The 24466-nt window shown below is 39.5% G+C and overlaps 1 protein-coding gene across 13 annotated transcripts in view; it reads right to left on the bottom strand.

The window, feature by feature from the left end:
- Kif16b (kinesin family member 16B) overlaps positions 1-24466 on the bottom strand; it is a 486842-nt gene that overhangs the window by 420747 nt on the left and 41629 nt on the right. For all 13 annotated transcript variants that reach the window (XM_010634116.2, XM_033761168.1, XM_010634117.2 and 10 more), the window contains 8 exons: positions 24029-24126; positions 23096-23205; positions 19444-19586; positions 17745-17913; positions 17424-17555; positions 16109-16284; positions 9183-9248; positions 5828-5887 (listed from right to left, as the gene is read on the bottom strand). In XM_010634116.2, the coding sequence (XP_010632418.1) occupies positions 5828-5887; positions 9183-9248; positions 16109-16284; positions 17424-17555; positions 17745-17913; positions 19444-19586; positions 23096-23205; positions 24029-24126 (954 nt within the window). The remainder of the gene's footprint in view (positions 1-5827; positions 5888-9182; positions 9249-16108; positions 16285-17423; positions 17556-17744; positions 17914-19443; positions 19587-23095; positions 23206-24028; positions 24127-24466) is intronic.

The raw sequence follows: 24466 nt of genomic DNA, 5'->3' as shown, positions 1-24466 counted from the left end.
TGAAATCTAAACTCTGAAAATCTTAAACCACAATAGGATTCCAATTTCATTTTATTCTATTTCTCATAATGGAAGGAGACAGCAAGGCACCAGCACAGCTTCAACCCTAACCCTCTGCTCTAGGAGCCCATCTTCACATGGGTTCAAACATGCTCTGCTGTGCAAATTCAGTTCAACAGACACCAACTGTCTACTGTGTATGAGACACTAAATTAAAATCTTAAAATCACCTTCCATTCAACTCATACTCATCCAAGCAGCTCTACCACCAAGGAAACCTGCTCCAGTTACGGTATCTGAGTACAAGCAGTGCCTCCCTCCCTGAAGTAGTCAGAAGCTGTAAGCAGGGCAGTTAAAACACCGCAGGCACATGCTGGCAATCAAAGGCTACATATTCAGCAAGGATGAGCCCATTTCCTGGAACAGGAAGTACCCTGGCAGGGTCACAGGCAGCACTGGGTAACTGTACTCTGGGCAAGCAATGCTCAGGACTGCTCCCCCTTCTTCAGAGCCATCTGTCAGACAGCCACCAGCACCAAGCAACAGTCAGGGACATCTGTGATTTATTTTGAAGCATGAAGCTCAAGGATTTCTTTGGAAATCAGATAATATACCTTGGGCATTTTTCTTCAACCACCTGTCTATAAAATGCTGGAACAAAGAAACCAAAATGTGTACAAAGCAGATAACCAGAAATGAGAATAACTGTGGGGGTGGAGAAAGAGAAGGCAAGAGTGAAGAAAGGATTCTGGAATCCCTCCTCTTCATTTCAAGGGCCACTTGAAAATATTCATCAGCAATAATAAAGGAGCACACAGCACTTCATATCACTTCAGATACCATGCAGTCCACACATTTCTGCAGCTGCACAGAAGAAGTAAGACACAGGGTCACAGGTTGCCCCAGATGTCAAGGCTGGTAGAAGCTGGATTTATTACAACATCAACTCTCAGGTCCCAGGGGAGCAATTGCAGTAGAAGACAAGTCCAGCCAAGATGAAGACTGAACCAGGATGGCAAGCTAGGAGAGGACTAGACAGCCTGACCCACACAGAGAAAGTTTACTTTTCAGGCCCAGTGGAGCTAGCTGCATAGCCAAGATAGTGCATATGGAGTGCACTGGGTATCACACAAGATCTAACCACAAAGCAGAAAGGACTTCAGTATTTAAACCCACAGACTTCAATATAGGGAAGCAGTTACTCAGCTAAAGAAAAATGTGGAAAGCTATGACTGTGAGGCCACCCACAAACAGGCAACACCAGAAGCCAGCATCACTGCTAGATAAGAAGCAAGGACAAGAAAGGAGTTTCTGGAGCACAGAGCTGGGTCTCCAGGCAGAATTGTAGCCACTGAGGGCCCATGATGGCTGTGAGACCTGTGGCCATGGAGGAGCAGCACCTGCCACAGAGAGGCTGTGTGAAGCCAGAGGGGAGGGGTCTGCTGCTTTCTCTGACCACCTGTGGGAGTCTCAAAGGAGCCTTGGGGAGAACAGCCCAAGGCTCAGCCCCCACAGACAGGCCAGAGCAGGAGAGGCCCAGGATGGGTCCACCTGTGCTCAGCAGATCCAAGTCAACACTCAGAGCTTCTGGAGCACATACTGGCGGGGGGCTTATGACAGTGTGGGCACTCACAGCCTCTACCACTCACCAGTGCTCAGAACATCTGATACTGGTGGACCACAATCCACATTCTGAATAGCCTGTCACAGAACTGATTCAAATGCAGGAGAGTCTACCCTCAAGAGGAATAAAACACACTCCTTCCAAGAATAAATTATGCAGTCTGTGAGAGACTGTCAAAGAAGTAGGAGAAAGAAAACTGCAATACCTAGGCAAGCACACCCCTGGAAGGACTGCACCCACACAGCCCTTGGTGTCACCTTTCCCACGGGGCCATCAGATGTGAATGCTTCAGGGTTTGCTCTGGGCTAAACTGTGTGGGCCCCAAAATTTATATGGAAGCTCTAAGTCCTACTACTACCTCAGAGTGGGACTGTATTTGGACCTTTAATTAAAGTTAATCAACTGAGTTGATTAAGCTAAAACGAGTCCCTTAGGGTGAGCCCAAGTTCAACGTACTGTGGTCCCTCTAAGAAGAGGTGATGGCAATGAGGACACACAGGGAGACCAGGGATGCAGGACTTGTGTCACAGGAAGACACAAGGGAGGCTAGGCCAAGGAAAGAGGCCTCAAGAGAAACCAATCCTGCCAACGTCTTGGTCTGGGACTGCTGGCCTCCAGAGCATCAGGCAAACATGTTTCTGATGTGTAAGTACCCAGTCTGTGGTATTTTGTTTTCGCAGGCTTAGCGGATAGATATGAAGGTTTTCATTTTTGTTTCTTGCTACTAATGTAGCCTTGTAAGTTTTCACAGCATGCCTGCTCTATGAGAAGCCGGCTCACAGAACAATAAGAAGATTCAGTCCTTGGCCTGCTCCTGTGCCTGCTTTGCATGTGTGATGCTGGCAGATACAGGAAGCGACTAATATTACTAACTTAGATGACTCCCAGTACTGTGCCAGGTGCTGTAACAGTACAGGAGAAGACACAAACCATCCTGAGAAGCTCGGAGATGAGGAGTAACTAGGGCTTCAAGGAGGATTCTGACAGAGGACAGAAAGAGGAAAGTGTCCCCAATGAAGGAGCAACTGCAGTGAAGGCCAAAGGACACCCCAATTCCCTCCTGCACTATGGGCCTGACAGCCATCAGCAGGTTGGAGTTGGAAGGTTGGGGTGAAGGTGACTGGGGACCTGTGTCTTTAAGGGCCCACAAGAGACTCTGGATTTTAGAAAATGAAGATTAATAAAAACAAAGAAGGTAGACTAAGGGGCAAGAAAGGTAGATATAAAGAACAATAATAAAACTCTCTCTCACTCCCCACTGCCCAAGACCTGCCTCCTAAAGACAAACACAGCTCTGCCGCCCACTGCTTCCAAAGCAATCCTGAATACTTACCATCCCTGAAACTGTTACCTTGCATGTGAGAAGGAGGTTGCCACTCACCCAGGCTGAGAACAGGGTACAGGACAGTGATGGATGAATGTCATGACCCATTGAGTCAGAAAGGGAACTAAACCCTGAGATCAAATTCTGAATTCCTCAGAACAAAACCTAAGGCACCAACTCATCCTGCTGAAAGCAGCTCTGCTAAAAACACACAGTTCCCCATTAGCTTGTCACTGTCCCTCTCACACTTACAGAACAGGGCCACAGGCTTCACTCACTCACAGCAAGGGAAGCCACAGACCAAGTGTAAAAAGAAGGGAACAAAGTCACTCCTTGCTTTTGAGCATCCAAGAGCTCAGGATGTGGTGATGTCCAGATGAATTTAAGAGACTTTCCAGGGTAATCCTGACTTCAAGGGACCTCAAACCTACACACAGACTACGCTCCTACCCTTGCATGAGCATGGGCTACCTATATTCCTAAAGCCACACTCCCCGTGATCTGTGTTGATAAACTAACCCCAACTCTCGTAACAAAAACAGGAAATGTAAATGCACAACAACTATCTGATGCCAAGTCAGGATGGGAATTATTGGTACAATTTGTGAACTGATGGAACACACAGCAGAACAACAATTTCTAGAGAATGTTTTCCAAAGAAACATTTGATTAACCTTCTCCTTCATCCTAGTCACAGGTCTTCTGATCAGAGGTGAGATAGCAGAAAATGACCACAGATGTAAAGCACAAGTGCCAGCAGAAAAATCTAACATGGGCTTGTGAGAATGAGAGGAGAGAAACATGAAGCAGCATTTGCCTTTCTTATAACCTTTAATGCCTAGCATGAGTTATATTTTTTCTTTTCATCCAAAAAGTTGTTAAAAAATAAAGATAATGAGATTTATGAAAAATGGAACTAGAGGAGGACTTAGCTCTAAGCCCCATAACCACCTTATGAGAAAAAGCAGAAGAAAAAGCTCAGGTTTGAATACTGTGACCTTCAGAGCAGACACTCTGCTGAGATGTCATAAAGCTCAGTGTAAAACGACAGTGTGGGCTTGAGTGCATAGCTCCTGACAGAGTGCTTGCTGAGGATGTGCAAGAGCTTGGATACCAACCAAGTACCACCACAAAACAACAACACAAACCACTACAGTGACAAGGGGAGACGGTGCAGCAACAGCAACAGCAGCAGCAGCAGTTTAAATCTTTCCACTGACCACTGCAGTGCCTCTGGTGCTGTCAGACACTGTACTCCCACAACCTTCCAAAGCACTATCAGCGATGGTTTCTTCCTCAAAGGGACCAGATATCAGCCTCCCTCTCTGGCAGACTTCCTGAGGAAAGTTACACCGTAACATGGAAGGGCATACGACTTGGGCCTCAGGCACTGTGACACAATCTCTGAGAGTGGCTGTAAGTGAAACACCAACAAATAAGTGTCTCTTTAGTAATGCCTATTTTGTATCTGAATACTCTAAAACATAAGTGAAGTCTTTACTTGGTTTCATGCACTAAAATCCCTCGATAAAAGTGGGCTGCAGTGTAGCTCAGCAACAGAGCACTTGCCTAGCATGCATGAAGCCCTGGGTTCAATCCCTAGTCCAACCCACCAACACAATCTCTAAACAAAGAATATACTGCAGAACTAGAAACTCGAAACAGTAAGGCATAGTCATCAGCCAGGAGGAGAGAGGAGAAAACCTGGATGTGAAAGCCCTCACCTAGTGCTTTTGGTAGTCAATAGAATAAATCCTTAGGACCATCATAAGCTACTGCCATCTACAACCTGAACACAACTTCTGATCCAGGGCAAAACAATCTTTCTGACCCCAGAGCAGACCAAGTCACAGTGAAGGTGCAAGGTGAAATTTATGTAGTATAATGCTGACCCTATTCTTTGAAACCGGCATTAGATATAGACCTCAGCAGCTAATTCAGGCCTTCAAGTCTGTTTCCATGAACCAACCAGTGACAGATGTGCCACAGTCATGTGAAGGAGATCCAAGTAAGGGCTCTACTAACACATCCTGGTAAACCTGATCTATCTAGACTCCCCATCCTCAGAGGGAGATTTTCATCCTCTAAGGCAGCTCTACCTTGATGGCCATGAAAAGCAAATCTCAGACTCTAAAGTCTCTATCCTCTGAATCTCTTTCTCTTGTGTATAAAATCAGCCTGACACCACATCAAAGCACAAAAGTGGAACCTGAACTTCAAACCTGGAGTAGCTGCCCCTCAACAGATACAAAAGCTTTTCTAGCAGGTAAAAAAAAAAAAAAAAAAAAAAAAAAAAAAAAAAAAAAAAAAAAAAAAAACAAAAAAAAAAAAAAAAAAAAAAAAAAAAAAAAAAAAGAAAGAAAGAAATACAAAGAAACTCTTAGTGTGAAGTACAGATCATGAGAAATGAAGGCCATTACCAACATTCTTTTACAAGTAAGTGAGTCTTGCCAGAAATATGCACCATCACAGTCTCGTCCTTGAAAAATATTTTCCTAGGAAATTACTAGTTCAGAAATTTCTGAAATCCAGCCACGCTAAGCCAAAATATTCTATATTGTCATGGACAAGTTTTTATTCACTTAACATATTGCTTTTATATTGACTCTAATACATGCTGAAAGACAAGTAGTTGGCCTTGAATAATAGCACTCTAATACATGCTAAGTCAAAAATGGAAAAAGTGAAATAACATAACCTGTGTATGTTAAGACACAGAGCTCTAATGTCTAATAACCTGTCTTTTTCTTCAAAATCAAGCCAGAAACTCCTTGCAACCAGTCATTAATCAGCTCCACTGATCTTACCTTAAGTAAAGCACACAGTGTCACATTTTATTAAAATAAATAAAACTTTACCTACTTATTTACAGTCCTTACTTTCAAAATATTTTGGGTCTCATTCCACTTGTTTGTCCATTCCTTAGTCAATTCTTGAACCTAAAAGGAAAAATATATACATGCTATCACTTCATTGAAAACATTGGTATGATTTTCATAATAAAGTTTCCAAATGCTTAAACCTTGTGGAAAGAAGTATTATAATTTTTTTAAATTAGCTTACAATTTCTACTATGGAAAGAGCCACTACCAAATATGTCAAATAAGCTAATCTCACCGTACAGCCTATGACAAAGGAAAAAGCTAACAGAAATTTGTCAAGTTGCGTAGAATTTTACAAAAGTCTTTTTCATACCATCTTTAATTAAAAGCTGCTTCTTTGAATTATTAACCAAAATTACAAATTCAAGGATGACAGGGTCCCATTAAACAGGTTAATTTTTCCTGACTATACTTTAGGTCCTAAGAAAGACTGACTTACTTTCCTTTCTAATTAGATGTGGCGAATCACCTTCAATGGTGCAGTTTTCTTTTAGGAGATAATTTGTTTTTGTAACTAATTAATAGGGTTTATAAATCTCATTCTATCTTTTTTTTAAAGTGGTTCTTTAATGGACTCTCTTAGTAAAATCAAAACTCTTTTGATAAAAATCAGCTTTTCCCATCGCCTATAACTTAGGGGAAAAACATACCCAGTTGTTAGACACAGCACAGTTAGAAATTGCTTCTCAAAGTTAACGGAAATTTTCTGCTACTTTCAGAAAACTTTTTAGATGATCTTAGCAATTAATTTGTTGAGAAGCATAAAGTGATACCTGAATTGAGGGGTAGGAAAAAAAAACAGAAATGAAAAATGCATTCTGCGGGAAGGAAATACAGAGGGCTAAAAGAGCAGCTTCAGCCAGGGGAGCCCCTGTCCTTTCAGGCCCTCACCTTTCTGTTCCTGTGTCCACCCGCCCTCCTGCTCCCAGCAGCAGACAGCAAGTAACCCATCTAAACCTCCTGCTCCCCATGGGCCCCTGTGTGACCAGGCCAGGCAGAGGCACAGATCACACAGCCTGTCCTTTCACTGCTAAGAGAAAGGTGCTTCCCAGGGCAATGTGTGGGCCATCTTGATGACAGAAGATGCGCTCCTGACAGCAAACAGAGGCTGAAAGTGACAGTTTATCCGAGTGAGAAACCATGGTACACATCTCACCCACCCACGCTCAGTTACGCACCAGGCATTCATTTCACTCCTCCTCAACTTAGCTCCAAAAGGACTGTGGGGTTCTAAGTTTAAAAAAACAGTTATGATTCTTCTTTTACTAGTTATTAGTATCAAACTCAATTCTTGGTGTAAGACAAAAAGAAACAGGACAGAAAGAGCCCCTCTGACTTTGCTTTGCTTGTCTCTAAGACCTTGGCAAGACTACACTGATTTATCTGAAGCCATTCACACTGCACACCTTCACTGAAACCCATTCCAGGCTCTGAGCAGTAACGAAAGTCATCTGGCTATCGGGACTTGAGATTCGAAGAGAGAGAATATACTTGTGTTTCTTCTCCCCACAGAAAGGAAAAAGACTGGTACACTGAATCTACTAATTTATGCTAACTAGTGAACAGATTCTCATTGGCAATTTATCCTCTAATAATCTAAACCATTCAACAAATAATTTCATAGTTCACCAACAGATACATTCTCACTGAAGCAATGCAAATCAATCAACCTTTATTAAATTCAGTCATATAACTCTAGCTTTAAAAGTTACAAGTATGCCTGGGATTTACTTTATCACTGTATTTAAATCAAGAACGCTTCATTTAAAACATTAATAAAAATACACACGTGATACCACCCCTAGCAATGTGATAAGATACGAGATTTACAGTTAAACAGATGGCAAACAATTTTAAAAGGTCAGCAAGAAACTAGACAAAAATTTAGAAAATGATATAAACAAGATAAGTCGTTCTGTCACAGCATGTATAATGCATTCAAATTAAAATGTTTTACTACTTTCTATTAACTTGCTAGCATTCATAAACACTATAATTGAAAAATAATTTAAGACCATATCCAGATATTTCATTGCACTCAAAATTAGAATCTGAAGCACTAAATTATACATTTTCAGGAAAAAAAATAGAGATTAAGAAATATATGTTTTTACTAATGCTGCTATCAGCATATTAACTTACATAGTCAACAAGTTCAGAACTATGACTCCATTTAATATCTTCCATATTGTGTTCTTCAGTTTTTACCTCATTGTTTTAATCATTCAGCATCAAGAATAAAAATTTCACTCCAAAAATTGTTCTTAATATCTATTTCTCATTCCCCAAAAACTGTTTTTTGTTTTTCGGGTTTTTTTAATAGCATGGAACCTTAGCCACAAAACTGGTTTTGAAAAAAACCGCAGCACACACTGTTGGCTTCAGCCCATCCACACAGGGCTGCTTTGTCCCTGCTGAGCAGCTGAACTACATATCTACCTGCATTATTCAGAATGCCGTGTGGTGTGTGACCCACTGGAACAAGAGATAAAAAAGAGCTACTGGTGCTCAAGGCTGAGAAGTGGGGACCACTGCTGCCTCATCAGTGCTGAACACAGCCTCTTGCCTGGCCCAAGGTCTCCTGTCTACTCTGACAGCCCCAGTGGCCTCACTGCCTGGTCAGAGGGACTCCAGGTGAACTCAACTGCACTTAGCCATCCTGTGCCACTCAAATCCCATTATGAAGCATAGACAATGTATGCAATACATAAAAAGCCAACTATAGTGCATCTTTAAAATGATCACGAGGATGAAAACAGGAGAAGTTTCAAGAAGAAAGAGAGTATGTGTCAAAGAAGAACTGGAAAGCATGGACCTAAAAACATGTAGTATATAGTTGGGTATAATGGTGCATTCTGGGAGGCTGAGACAGGAAGACCACAAGCTGAAGCCAAGTCTGGGCAACTCAGTGACTGCATGAGACTCTTTCTCAAAAAAAAAAAAAAACTACTTTATTAACTGCTGTTATTTTCTTATTATATTGTTATGAAATTTATTTTTATTTTTTCATAACATTAAAAAAAGAAACTTTGAAGTTAAAATGTTGACACAAAAGAGAATTTCTGATTATGAACTAATCTTAACAAAAAAAAATACCAAGGTTTTTAAAGAGGGGTTAGGCTGGGGATGTAGTTACTGCAAAGGCTCTGAGTTCAATACTTAGTACCACCAAAACCAAAGAGAAAATTGTGAAAGATGTGATTTTTAAAATAAGAGAGGGAGGGAAAGAGAAGTAAAAAGAATTAAGATGGTTATATACATGTACCAACTTTGAACAATGAATGTAACCATTACATGCTGCAAACGTACTAACAAAAATTATTTAAAAATAACAAGTCAAACTATCACTTACTCTTGCTTCGTTCTGCTGAAGTTTCTCCTCCATACTTAAAGCTGTGGGGGAGTCTAAGAGGGCAATCTAGAATTTAAATCACAAAAGACGGGCAGCAATTAAACAGCAGTTAACTAATACACAGCAATAATGTACAGTAAGGATTTTCTCATGAATTCAGTAAATTACCAAACATTTCCACAGAAACTCAGTGGTAAAAAGTAATGTGACGTCCCCTCAAAAAAGTGCCAACTGTCACCCAGTCTCTACTCCGTAGGACACATATCTCACAATATCCAAAACTGGGGCATCCCAATAAGCCTGCATTTGCAATACAAGTCAGAAAAACAGAAGGTGTAACATAGTGACATTACCAACACAAAGTCAAACACAATCTAAATCCCTTTGCCTTAAGGACTCATCCATGTGAATGTGCTGATAATACAAAATCCAAGAGGTGAGATGCCTAGGTCTTGCTCAACCATAGCTTCTGAGACACATCCATGGTGAACCATGCATTTAGCATCCAGCATGGCCATACCACAATCTATCTATCTGTTTCCTTATCCAGACTACCGGAGTATAAAGATTTATGTGAAATCAGGTTAGAAGAGAGAGGGACAAGTGGACAGGAGAGGAACATGGAGCGAGGCCTAGGCTCCAACTATACTCCAAACATTTCCATTCTGACCTGAGTGGTCGGAATGTGTGCTCCTTCTTCTGTCCACCTTTCTCCCCGAGCTATCACAGGAAGAAAACTACAAGGTAAGATCCCTCCCCACCCCACCCACCAGCAACCACTCTTTTAGTTTGTTTGTATACTTGGAGTTATTCTAGTCACATGCAAACATGTTTTTGTTGTGTTTTGAAACATGAGTAAAAATGCTACTTTGAATATTGCTTTTTCAATCAACAATAGAAAAAACTCAGTTAAAATACAGTATCACATAGTATTAACAGTCTATAATTTATGTTTGTAATCTCCTGTTTACATAGTGTTTTTTTTCCTAATCTTTTGCTTTACCAGCAATGCCACAGTGACTATTGTACCAACTGCCTTCAGTATACACAGTTCTATCAATAGAATAAATTCCTAGCAGGGGATTCATGAGTCCTCTATATGTATGATTCTTTTTTAATTTCCAAGTTGTCCTGCCCAAAAGCTCTAGCACAGTTTTCATTACTGATTAACTTTCTAATTTCTACTCAAATAAAAATACCCACAGGGTGGTCTTCCTAGGCTCTGTCAAATGCCACACTGATGTGCACAACAGAGAGCAGAGTTGGCTGGTGGGAAGAACAGGAATTCACTTGGTGGTGAGAGCCACACTCTTACTTCATTTTTCTGTTGGGTTGTGAATTGGTTAGCTTTCCTATTGCTGGGATGAATATATCAGAGCCACAACTCAATGGTGGACAGGTTTAATTTTATATATTTTAAGGCAATTCAGTACATGATCAATTGGCTCCAAGGAAGGATCACCATGGAAGAAGGGCATGATGGAACAAAGCTACTTCGTTCATGGCAACTGGGAATCAGAGTAGGGGACTCAATATCAGAGAGGAAAGTGCAAGGGACCAGACACATATCCCGAGGCCACACCCTTGACCCATCCAGACACACCCAAAACTGTGCTCCACCAATACTCCAGGTGGATTCCAAAGCCATCAAATTGACACTCTACCCTAAATGCCACATCCCACCCCTTGTCAACTTCATAACCAAACACATCTCCTTAAACCACACTTAATGACCAAATTATGTTGATGACCAAAGTAAGTATGTTAATAATTTCAACTAACATAATACAACCATCCCACATACAACCAGAAATGCAGTAATCCATTCCCCAAGGTCTTAACAGGTCAGCATCTCTCAAAAGTCCAAGATTCTTCTGATACTCAAGGTAAACTCTTACCTATGAATTTTTGTAAAAATAAAAAACAAGGTACAATGGCACAGGGTAAACATTCCCATCTCAAAATGGAGGAATAAGAAGACAGAAAACAAAGAGAACAATGCAAGAATAAAATTCAGCCAAGCAAACATTAAGTCCTGTAGCTCCATATCCCATACCTACATCCAGGGCACAAAGGAGTAAAATATGAGTCCCAAAGGGCTTGGGGAACCCCACCCCTATGATCTTGCTGGTTGTAGCCCATACAGCCTCTCTTTTCAACAGGCTTCAGCCTGTTGGATTGCATCTTTCCTCAGTAGAAGTTCCATTTTCCTGGCATCTCCAGCTTCCTGGGGTCTCCACTGTACCTTTGGCTTCATTCCCACAGCTTCACACATTGCTCTCTCATGGACTCCTTGCCTAGACTCCCAGGCCTTCCTTTGAAATGTGGGTGAAAGACTTCCTAGCCCCACAACTCTCGCATTTTACATACCAGTAAAATCAGTATCATGTGGGCAACGCCAAGATTGGATGTCAGCTCAACCACTAGCAGGGCCTCCTTGGCCCACAGATAAAGCAGCCTCTGAGTGTCTGAATGACTGAGCAAAGGGAAATAATTAATAGGATACCAATTCACTAGGCTGTCCTTCTCAAGTAAATATCCCAAAAACTCTCCTCTCAAATAAGATTCACAGTTTTATGACTTTGAGCTTTCAATAGATGGAGTCTTGATAATTTCTAAGATGATCTTGAGGCATCTTTCTTCTTGTCCCTGTGCAAAGTACAGGGACAATGCTGTACTTGCTGCTAACCTCTTCAGCAACCAGGCCTCCTTTGGCCCTAACATGGTTTCTTTTGGGTCAAAGTTTCACTTTTTCCATTTTTTCTGCTCTGTCTTTTTGTCCTCAGTTCTCACTATAAATCTAGATAAAAGCCACCAGCAGTAGCCATTCTATAATTTCCACTGCCCTTAATCTCCCGCAGTCTCCCACATAGACTCAAACATGGGCAAAATACAGACAAATTTTCTGCCATACTAACACAAATGACCTGTAATCCAACTGCCAATGGACCCATTGTTCCCAACTAAAACCTCCTGAACCTGGCCTTTACTGTCTGCATTCCCATCAGCATTCAGGTCTTCTGAAGTTAGACCAGAATTACGTATCAGACTCTGTTTAGAGCATTCTGAAGTTTCTCTAGCCCACATCTCCCAACTTTTCAAACTCTACTTGAAAAATACATCCAGAGACTTCTAAATGACATCATCAGATACAGTCAGGCAATGGCCCCACTTCTCTAGTACCAAATCCCACTTTTTGAACACAATATCCAACACTTACAACTTAATAATGGAAGAGAGATTTAGTTTGGCTCATATTTTAAAGCAATTCAATCCACTGTCAGCTTGCTCCAAGGCAAAAACATCATGGCAGAAGGATATGGTGGAGCAAAACTGTTTAGTTCACGGCATCCAGGAAGCAGAGCAGAACAGCGGCAGAAAGGAAGGAGCAAGGGACCAGAAATACAATTCTATGCTTCTGTGACTCACCAAGACACATCCAAGGTATACTGTAAAGTCAATCAAGTTGACATTCCACCCGAAATGTCATAGGGTTATGATGTTATCTTTCTGTAGATATTATTTTTATAATAAGGAAAATAGTCTTTCATTATATGAACTGAAACCTTTGCCCTACTCTGTACTGTACTGAGTAATTTCCATGCTGTTAGGTGCATATGTCATGTCCTCACTTACTTCTGTCTCATGTTTCCTGTGGCAAATGTGTATAGCTCCGTACACTGCTATTTCCAATAATTTTATTGTTGTTCCCCCTTATGAAAGGTGATGTCATTTCTGATTTTGAGAACTGTACTCTGTCATGACAATGTGATCAATTTTTTCTTTCTCCTTGGATTACTGAGGCCTTTACCCATTCTTACAAAAAACAAAAACAAACAAACAAAAAAACAAAACCTGAGCTCTACTCTGTGATACTATATCAGATGTGTTCATCTTGAAAGTTTCTACATAGGGCTACTTCTATTACCTAAACTTTGTTGGTTCCAAATTGAAAAAATGAGGAATTCGTTCTACTTTCATCTTCTCTACATCAGTATGTTCCTTGATGCTTAACTTCTGTTATTTCATTTCTGTATTGTTTAATTTATCTGTCTCCAGATACATTCAAGACAGATAAAGTCAAGATATTCTCTCTGCCAAATTAAAGGCAGAAGTACCTAAAAATTGTCAAAATATAATAAATGAATAAATGCTTTATGAGAGAAAATATCCAAATGTTCAGCTTCACTAATTCTCTGAAAAGTACAAAGTAAAATCATCCTGTCATACTGGTATATAATCATCAGTGTGATTACAATGAAAAATGGACAAAACTAAGCACTATCAAAGATCTGCAGCCACTAAAACTGGAACCATTATACACTGATGGTGGAGCAGAAACTAGTATAGCCACTTCTAAAAATTGTTTGGTAGTATCTACTAAAACTGAGCATACATTTAACTTTTAACCACTAATTCCACTCTTAGGCACAAACCTCACAGAATTGCATCAGTATATTTATTGAAAGAAAGTCTGGCAGCATGTGTAGCCACAAATAGGAAAATGTCCCTCAAAAATAGAATGGATAAATGAGCCGGGACAGGCTATATGATGGAATAGAAAACACACTGAGGGAGACCTACAACTACATCTAGTAGTGTGGATGAACCATAAACACAAGCCTTTGCTCTGTAAGTCAAGAAGGTTACCCTTGAGAGGAAGGACAGGAAGTTCCTAGACAGGAGCTTTAAGGGCAGCTTCTAGGATACTGGTAATGTCTTGTTTCTTAAGGTGGGTGCTGGCTAGATGGGTGAATTGGGTTTGTGAACATTCACAGAATGATACCATTTTCTGTATTTTTATATAATACTTCACCAGAGATTTAATATAAACATACATTAAAACTATCAGATCTACACCTATGAAATAGAAAGTGCAAGTACAGTATATGCCAGAATCTTCTGCTTTGTACATTGTGCTTTTTTTTTTTTGGTAAGGGATTTAGCTCAGTGGAACCTTTCCTGCCTAAGAAAGGCAGTTTGATCCCTAATGCTGGAAAAAAAATTGTGCTTTTAAAACTCTGATGCGTGACTATTTGCAATGACAAATACATAAAATTATTAAAAGAGCTGACTTTCATTTAACTGTGCTCAAATAACCTTAGAAATGGTATACTGAGAAACATTCTCAATGAACCCATGTGGCATCTGGCATAAAATATTCCAGGAATACAGCAATGTCCTCAGTATGACTTATACAGAGATTTTTAATGAGCATTTAAGAACACCTGCTTATTTCATTAAGCATTGCAAATTTAATTAATTTAGGAAAAGCCTCTATTATTGTCTCACAATAATTTATATCTTCAGAGTAAGAGAAATCATTTTAAATTCAATGCCCATGTTCATTATAATGGAGATATTAAATTTATCAAGGAATTTTATCTTCAGTATGTTCTAAAATAGACTTTCCCATCTCAAAACAACAGTAATAAGAATAATTCATTTACTACAGCATAGTGTCAGCTCATAAAAGAAAGGAAAAAAGATTACAAAATATAAAGCAAAAAGTTGGCATATCAATTTTATCAAAGACATTTTTAAGACTATTTGTGAAAGTTTTAATATAATAAAGTCTTTTCTGGCTGTATGATAAGGCTCCTCTCAGTTTAGTTAAAAAAGATTGGTCTCTATTTTTCTCTTCATTCTCTTAACTCCATAAAAGATTAAGAATAAGATGCTATATTTTCAATTTTCCAAATATTCTCCTTCACATATAGTTCTTTGAATAATATTATGAAATCATCTTTAAATACTTACTTTAATGTTTTTAAAACAATGAAAAATGATCCCAGCAACAAAATGTATAAATAAAATTAATGCTGGGGTTCAGGTTGTAAGATAATAACATCCAATGTAGCTGAAGTGTCCGTTCGGTTAACTTTCACATGCAGGAAGCCCCACACCATAGAGTAAAAGGTGTGGAGACATTTTTAAGCACAATGAAACATTCCTATTGCTGCTGTCTTTCCAAGTGTATTCAGGATGCAGGAGACTCAAGGGAGTTTTCTTTTCTTGTCAATATTTTCATAGACCAAACCACTTATGGGATCTCAAGAGCTTTAAGTATCATAGATTCCTACATGGAAAGCACTGCTCTAGAAACCACTTCATACTTAAAGAAGCCTTTCTTTCTATGATACACTTAAAGCCATTCATGACTTACTAAAACATGACAAAATATATCTTTGTTTCCAATTCCAGCCTAATTTCACCCATTTAAAAAGGCATCTTTGACTCTCTTTCAAGGGCAATCTCTCTTCTAGCCCTACCAGAACTGCATGCACGCTATGTAACACAGAAAAGAAGTGAATGTACACTGTAAGAAACTACTTACACTGTAAGAAAGTTAACGCAAAAGCACAAAATGACCAGGCTTTTTATCTAGAATCCCAAATGATCCCGAAGAGCCATCTCAAATAATCAAATAGGGCCCCAGGGAAAGCAGCACAGCTAGGACACAGGTATCATCTCACGTGTGTCACTAAGTCTCTAACCACCTCTGTGATGGGTGATGTGGAGAGTCAGAAAGGTATCAGACAAGTCTTTCATTCCATTAAAACACATTTTAAAGTCATAAAACGCACGGGTAGAACTTTAAGTATTACTCTAAGCATCTCAATTTCATTTCAGTGATGGAGATTATGCTGCTAATCCTATGCATGCTAAATTTCTATTCATAATTGATAACTACTAGATAGTTAATCATTTCAGATTTAGTGGGTAAAATCTTCCTCACAGAATATATAATGAATGCAAAGACCAACGGAAGGCTGATGTGAAGGAGAGACTGGCTAACTCATTTGGAGCTTTACTTAGCACTTATTTACTCAAATCAATACACATTAGATAATTTTCTCATTAAGATCTAGAAATAGATGCCATTACTCAAAGAAAATTATCCATAAATCTCAGAAAAACCCAACCTGATTCCCTTGAGCAAGCAGTGTTTTCAGCCTGGCTATTTCAGCTCGCAGCTCACGGATAAGTTTGACGTTGGCATCCTCGTTAATGGTAGGCTTGTTGATGATGTTTTTGGCTCTATTTGCATAGCGAAGAGTACTTAGGGTTTCTCCATAATTGACATCAGCAGGTGAAATGGCTGTAAAGAATGAATGCAAAAAATCATTTATCCAGCACTCCATGTGTCATTTAACATAAAGTTGGTTTATAATTTAAAAGTCAGATTAACCCCAGGTCATTGGATAAACTAAATATTCATTGTCACAGTAATGAATATTAAACATTTTCTAAGATTCACAGGCAAGGATATTCACTATACCAAATTCAATGTTATTCTGCTCTTCTCAAGATGAGAATCAACCACCTAACCATTTAAATTGTAAATGTTTAAAATAAGACACAATACACTCTCCACCCCAGTTAAGGAGTTTTCTCAGTTGCTAATATAAAAAGAGGATTTCAAGACTACATGCACTTATCAACATTAGGCATGATTAAAATACTCTTAAAATTTCAGGCCAAGCTTACCATCTGTAAAAATCTAGTGCATGATAATTTTTAAAAGAGTCAATAGACTCATTCTTTCCTTCTGGAAGGTTTTAACCCCTTGCCCCACTACCACCACCAAACATTAAGGCTGGGGTGACTCACAATTGTGAATGGAGCTTGTGCCCCAGGTCAGATCCCTGGCCTCCTACTTAACCACATGCCATGGGTGCAACACCGAAGGAAGACAAGGAAGGAAGAGCCCAGATGGGAAGCAGGAAAAGACAGCAGGATGAGTGGGCAAGTTTCTGAGTTCTCACCAACAGTTATCTGCACTTTCTACCTATTTTTCTCTCTTCTGCTTCTTTTAGTCAAAATGTGTAAATACAGTATATTATTTATCACTATTTATTGTTGTTTTACTCAAATTTTATTTTAAATCCCACCTCTCCTACTTTAAGCAGAAAAATAGTTACGTTTTCACTCATGGTCCTATAATGACTTTATTCTATGAGGTAGTGAAGCTGGACATTTCTACCGCACACTTTATTCAAAGAAAAACTAAGTGTCTTGGCATGTGATCACAGCTTCTGCAACAGGGCAAAGGCTATGTAGCAGCTAACGACAAGAGCTGCAAACTGTATATGCTGAGTGACTTTCAAGACAGAAAAAAAACATTATATTTTGAAGAAATAAAAGGTGCTATATCCTAATGAGACACTTTAAACCTAAATATTTAGAGTTAATTCACAGGAAACACTGGATGCTCAAGAAAATAACTGAAAATCTTACTGGCAATCATAATAGTTTTAGAGTTTCCTCCAAGGCTATCTTTCAACAACCAAGTCAAAACAGAATCCCTGTAAGGCACAAAAACTTGCTTCTTCTTTACAAGAGGGTTTGTTGCATCCTGAGATAAATCAGCTGTAGGGAAGAAGGAAATAGGGAAGAAGAAAAGATATATTAATAAAGGTTTTATTTCCCCTCCAATTTTGCACAAAAACCCCTGAGGATAGTATTACCTATTTGCAAAACAAACATTAAACATAATTGGTTCATGCTAACACAGTACCACAAGGAAAAAGAGGCTGCAGGAGGCCAGCACACACTTACCTAAGGCAGAAATGACATTTCCCAGAGTCACAAGGGACTTGTTAATGTTCCCCCCTTCCTTGAGCCGGACCCCCGTGGCACCAGTGGCATCCGCACGTTCACTTCCAGCAAGATCGACTAAGTGGATCTTACTCACGGTTTCACATGGCATTTCAGAGTCAAACTTTGCCTGTGGTAAAATATAAAAGTAAAACTGAAGGGGCACAAAGAGCCCTCATGTTGTTTATGATGCAAATTCTAATTATTTTTCACTCCTCACTGAGATCTCTCAGGATGTATCTTTTTTTCATTTTGTTGTTATAGTGCCCTTCATGCTGATTATATAAAAACTTCCAAAATTAAATTCAATACAACAGAAGTCTGCCATGTGTGACTCTCAAGCCTTCTGAAGAACTATCCCACTTCTGAAATCCCCAGTTACTGTCAACAGCGCCTGACCAAACCAGAGCATGGCAGGATATGGAACCAGGTGCTAAGGGGCCCTCAAGAAAGCAAAGTGTAAGTAAACAGCTAGCTTCTTCTCATCTAGAATCTCTAGCATTCCAACACAGAGGCTCTCCAAAATAAGATAAACGTAGACAATTATATAAAAATCATTTCACCATTTTTGGATGTTAAAACATTTTCTCACTTTTTTTTTTTTTGGTACTGGGGATCAAACTCAGGACGTTGCGCTTGTGAAGCAGAAACACTGAGCTAAATCCCCGGCCCCCTTTTTTTTCTCACATTTTTAAAAAATGTAAAATACTAAATAAGATATTCCTTGATTTTCAATTCTATCCATATTTTACTTTTCCACAGACTTTTGTTTTATATTTTGATCCAAAACTCAAAAAAAACAACCCACAGATTTTACTAAAAATGTAAACTTATCAAAAACTAGAAACTAACATCTGGATCAGACATTCACCAGAAAGCAGGAGGAAAAGCAGTAAGTGCACCTAAGTCAAAGCAAAGTCTACCAAAGAGTAAAACTGTGGGAATGTATGGAGAGGCATTCTGATTGACCTTAGAGAAATGTTCCATTTCCCTGCTTTCTGAGCCTCCTCCTTAATACAGTCTTGTCATTTCTGATGTGTTCAACTGTCAAAGTGTGCGAGAATATCTGACTCCTAACTCGTGCTATGGCCTGACAGGAGCCTCCCTTTGAATCTATTGGGTTCTACTGCTCTGTGCCCTCAATCACTTCCACACAGGTTAAAGATGCTCTCTACCACTTGACAATAATGAATTCTTACACAAGTACTCATAGATGCTTGTGGTTCTGTAATGTCATCTTAATAATCATAATCCATTGTGAGGTGAGCTCCACACAGTGATAATGTACTGCACGATTCCTCACCTTGGCCTCCAGCTGGTCTGACTCACAATCCATTATCTCCACAGGGCTTGTGACAATGAAAACTTTTTCTTAATGAGGTAGAGTGAGGCTTTTTTTTAACATCTTGAATAAGGTGGAAGCCTACTAAATATTTCTTAAGGGGTACACATCAGGACATTTAAAATTACTGATTATAACCATGGTGAAACTCAGCACACAGCACATGTTCCGCTCTAATTAACAAGAAAATGACAGCCAGTCACCTTTGCTTGCTGCCAAGGCTGGTTCAAGAATGATGAGTCCTCAGATGGTGCTAATGAGGAAGTAAGGACCACAGGGATGGAGCCAGCCAGCTGCTCACCGCCCAGCTTTCCCTACCTGAGTGAACTTGATGGTGAAGATGGCATGAGACCTGCTACTGACGTCGTTCATCCCAGTTGCTGCTGTGGTTCGATTGATATTTCCTGCATCCATCAGTTCTTCCACATCACCATAATTCTGTACTAAATGTTTGGATAAATCTGAAGTAAAGAAAAGTAAGGAGTGAAGAAATTTTCCCATTACACAGTAAATGGAATAAAAAAGTCCCCTTGATGAAATAATGCATAAATTATTCTTTACAAATCTGCTGTAAGTTTATAAAGATTTTACTTGTTTCTGTAGGGTGGTGGTTTATTAACACAGACTCCGGCTAGGACAAGTTGGTTACCATCACTAGGCCTCTGCTACCTCATCTGATAATGTGTAGCTATTACACAGATACTGTATTTAGGATAGATGCTAGGTGCTAACAACACCTCTCCGAATTAATCACACTACCAAGAAAAGTAATATAAAAGCACTACTTTTATGTAAAACCTAAAAGCTGCCCCACCGCCACCCCCACCCCAGTACCGGCAGTTAAAGCCAGGGCTTTTGCACTGAGCTACATTCTCAGCCCTGTTGTTGTTGTTGTTGTTGTTGTTGTTGTTGTTGTTGTTGTTGTTGCCATCACTGTTGTTGTCTTTGTTGTTTTGAGACAGGTCTTACTAAGTTACTGAAGCCCAGACTGGGCTTGAACTTGGAATCCTCCTGCCTCCACCTCCTAAGGTATTGCAAATACCACATCTGGCTAAAAGCATTATTTTTAAAAGCCTTTTTAGAGGCAGGAGTATTGGAGCACACCAGTAATTCCAGCTTCTCAGGAGGCTGAGCCATGAAGATCACAAGTTCAATGCTAGCACAGGTGAGACTCTGGATTCAATCTCCAATGCCAAGGGGATAAAAGAAGATTTTTGGAGCATTCATATAGCTCTGAAATCAAAAGCCCCACTGTGCAGGGAGCCTCTACTCTTCTCCTATAGCTCCCCCTCTTCCCTTTTGTGATAAGTGTCTGATTATCAACTTTGCTGGATTAAGACACAGTAGGAAATTAGTAAAACATACTTCAGTGTCTGTGAAGATGTTTCCAGAAGCTATTGGCATGCGGGGCAGCAAACTGAGCAAGTAGACCTACCCTGAATGCAGGAGGCGCCATCCAATAAGCTACGGGCATAGGTGGAATAAAAGTAGAGGAAGCTAGCAACACAAGTTCTTCTTTTCTCTCTGCTTCTGCCCTGAGGTAAGCTTTCCTCCACCCTGCCTGTCCACCATGGTTCTACTTTACATGGCCAGTCTAAAAGCAACAGGGCCAGCCAACCATGGATTGAAAGCTCTGAAGTCATGAACCAAAATAAATCTTCCTTTCCTTTGTTTATTTCAGTGTTTTGGCATAGCAACAAAAATATGACTTACCCATCTTCTGTCAGGCCATCAACTCTTACCAGCAGCCCCATCCCTTCTAACAATAACCCATATATATCCAGGCAAATGCATAAACATAAAACCTTTTTTCCCCCTCTCATACAAATGGTAGCATCTTAGGCTGGAAATGAAGCTCAGTGGCAGAGCTCACACCTTGCTTGAGATTCAGGAATTTAAAGAGCCTTGATTTCAATGGCCAGCACCACACAAAAAAAGGAACATACCACAAACATTATTGTGTGGCCTGCTTGCTTTTTCAAATGTAATGATGTATCTCAGAATATTCTGGGCTGGGAGTGTAGCTCTATGATAGAGCACTTGTCACCATGCACAAGCTAGATTCTATCTCCAGCACTGCAATCAATCAATCAATCAACAAACAAACAAATAGGAATATTGTGTACAAGTTAAGGTGAGTTCTCATTCATTTTCAGGCTGCAGAGCCTTGAATTGTATGTATGTATCATAACCAATTTAACCAGTCTCCTGTTGAGACTACAGAGTTTGTTTATATTTTATAACAATGCTGCTACAAATAATTGTGTCCACACAGGTTCTTTTCAAATGTGTGGGAATGTTTCTACAGAAAAAATTCTTAGAGCTGGAACTGCTAAAACAAAACACATTTGAAATGTTGATACACATTGTAAAATTGTCCTCCAGAGGGCAATTTACAGCCTGCAGGAGCAATGCCCAAGTGCTTAGCTCCCAACACTATCTTATCACACTGACTTAACTCCGTCAAAGATAGGTGACAAACATTATCTTGAAGTATTTTTATTTTGCTTGTCTATTATGTGTGAGCCTTTCTTTTTAAAAATGATCAGTAGTTCCATTTTCATATATGATGTAATCACATCCTTTGTTCATTTTTCTATTTGGTTGCCTCACATGTCCTTATTTATAGGAACTCTTTTATACTGAGGAAATCAGTCCTTTCTCTGAAACACAAATTAAAAATATCTCCCCATTTTGTAATTAAGCTTTTAATTCTGTTTACAATGTTCCTCACAAGTTTAAAATTTTGTTTTCTTTTTTACTATTTCAAATTTAACTTATCTTTTATGGCTTCTGAATTTTTAAGTAAATCTTTAAAAATCTTCCATCCTCCAAGTTTCTGGAGAAATTTAACCTGTGGTACCTTTTGATTATTTGATTATTTGATTTTTTACATTTAAGTCTTTGATCTACTTATCATTTTCTTCTGATATAAAATTTAAGCTATGATACCAATTTATTTTTCCCCCAGAAAACATAATAATCCATATTTACCAACATTTGAATAAAGTCTAAATACCTGTAAATATCTACATCAAATTCTAGATGGTTTATCCTGTTTGTGTCTGTCTCTTCACACAACAGTTTTACATGTTCTAAAATTTGATGAGGCAATTAAAAGTCAAATATGAGGGCATACGTTAGGCAAAAATTACTAACAATAATGCCACAAAACAACTATGTAATTAGATACCTTGCTTTAGGGATAGAAAGGAAAATGCATACACAGAAATTTAATAAAATACAGATGGGGTCTTACTGGTGCACCTGATTTCTTCAGGTAGAAAAAGGCAACCTTAAAGATGCACATTTTTAAATCCAGGGCCAGTTCTCAGTGTTGACTCTAATGAAACACACATGAAGACACTATGCACCAGAGAGCAGGTTCTTCATGTGCAATTCCTGCAACCCAGCCAGCATGGCTCCTTCTGCAGAGTAAAGGAGAGCAGCTCCATCACAAGGATAACCTTGATCCTGGCCTATTTTTCTTTAAGCACTTAACAAGGGCCAGTCCTCTACCATTACTATATGTGGCTGAGCCACAACTAATCTATCACAACGTGTCAGCTGAGGGGAAATCCTGTAAAAGTTTTCCTTAACCCACAAGAGCTCTTAGAATACTTTTCTGCAATATAGCACCAGTGACACTACACTGCTAAAATGTAATACCCTGAAAGAGCCAACTACAAGCATACTTACCTTGCCGCAGAACATCGGAAAACACATTGCTAGAGATTTCTTAAAGCCAGGGGAAATCTCTGCAAGGCTCACAAAATCAGTGAATGCCTAGTGAGGTATGAATTCATTAAATGAACACTATAAAGTAAAAGCACATGCCATTTTTACTGTAATAAAATTCCAAAAGCAAAGAAAATTTTTAAATCTCACCATTATGCTATATTTTTTAATTTGAAAGCTTTGTATTTACACAAATCCCCAAAGGATAAGGCTGTGAAATCTTCACTCTTACCCTCAACATAAGGCCCTTCTTTAGGATGCTCTCGGACTCTCAAATTGAAGGTTTTAGATGACTTCCGCCTAAGCAGGTCTCTCACACGTTCGTTATAAATTTCTAAGTAGCTAAAAATTTTAAATAGAATTGAATTTAGAAGAGGAATTTTGAGACCATAATAACAATAACAGCACCAAGACTCAAATCATCAGCCACGCACATGCATGGGCAGTGGCTGTACCACATACAATACTCAGCATAAAGTGCTGAGAAGGCAACTAAAAGTCAAGTATGAGGGCATACGTTAGGAAAAAAATATTAACAATAACTTCCATGGAGTTTTTCACTTAATCCTGACAACAGCCCAGTTGCAAGGACTTCTCTTATCCTCATTTTATAGGTCAGATAGAAAAGGTGGGGTGTGTGGGGGGTGTCTTCACGTGATTTGAATAACATATTCAAAGGCCACAAAGCCACATAGCCACTAAAGACACTCAGCTGTGAGAAGCAGAGATTGACACATTCATCTTCAAAGCCACTGAAAAGGCCGGCTGTCCACACAGGTTTACTTCAAAGAAAAGCAAGACTTTTTATAGGTTGGATTTACAGTAATCCTATCAACACAAAGAATAACACAACCTTTCCTCAGCCAAAGGAAAGAGGCAAGTAATTGGTATACTCTGTAAAAGTCAAGGGCTCACCCTATTTGAGACAAACATCAGAAATGTTACCATTTCTGACCAAGCTATGTTATTTCCTATCCAAATTGGACCCAAGAAAGTCATTGAAATCCTAGTGTTTTCAGCCTTACTGCCAACTACCATAAATACAGAAGAGGAAAGGGCAGACCCTCTGTGCAGGAACCTAAGGCCTTACTCCTTCCTGGTAGCTATGTCCTCGGCATGCAGCCTGGGTCTGGCCAAGCCTATCCTCACCCTGCCATGGTCCTACCTGACTTCAGTTCGAAAGGATGCTTCATCCCATCGGGTGGTTTCATGTATCCGACTGAAGAGCCCTTCACAGATCCGAGGTATTAAGCCCAAATCACCCTGCAAAGAAAAGGCGAAATGACACAGCTGTGCAGGAAACAATATCAACTGATGACTAAATCTGCATGTTGCTGGAGAGGACTTTGACTCAAGGGGCCTGTCAACCTAACCACCTAAGCCCCAGACACACCTCTGACCCCTCCAAGACTGCTTCCTACTCTCTAACTTAAGAGGATGGAGCCTTCTCATTTCTACATGCTCGGACTTGGGTAAAATATGATTAGAAGCTGTTGTTCAGCTAACTTGTGGTTTGTAAAGATAAGGAGATTTACTCTCTAGCTATCAAACAATATCATCTACAGCTGTAGAGTAAATGTTTAAAATATCTGGATAAATGACC

Source organism: Fukomys damarensis, unplaced genomic scaffold (genome assembly GCF_012274545.1).
Source record: "Fukomys damarensis isolate Sample0158 unplaced genomic scaffold, DMR_v1.0_HiC HiC_scaffold_7, whole genome shotgun sequence".
Taxonomy (NCBI): Eukaryota; Metazoa; Chordata; class Mammalia; order Rodentia; family Bathyergidae; genus Fukomys; species Fukomys damarensis.
The sequence above is the reverse complement of the archived record's forward strand: the minus strand, read 5'-3'. Positions and strand labels throughout refer to the sequence as shown.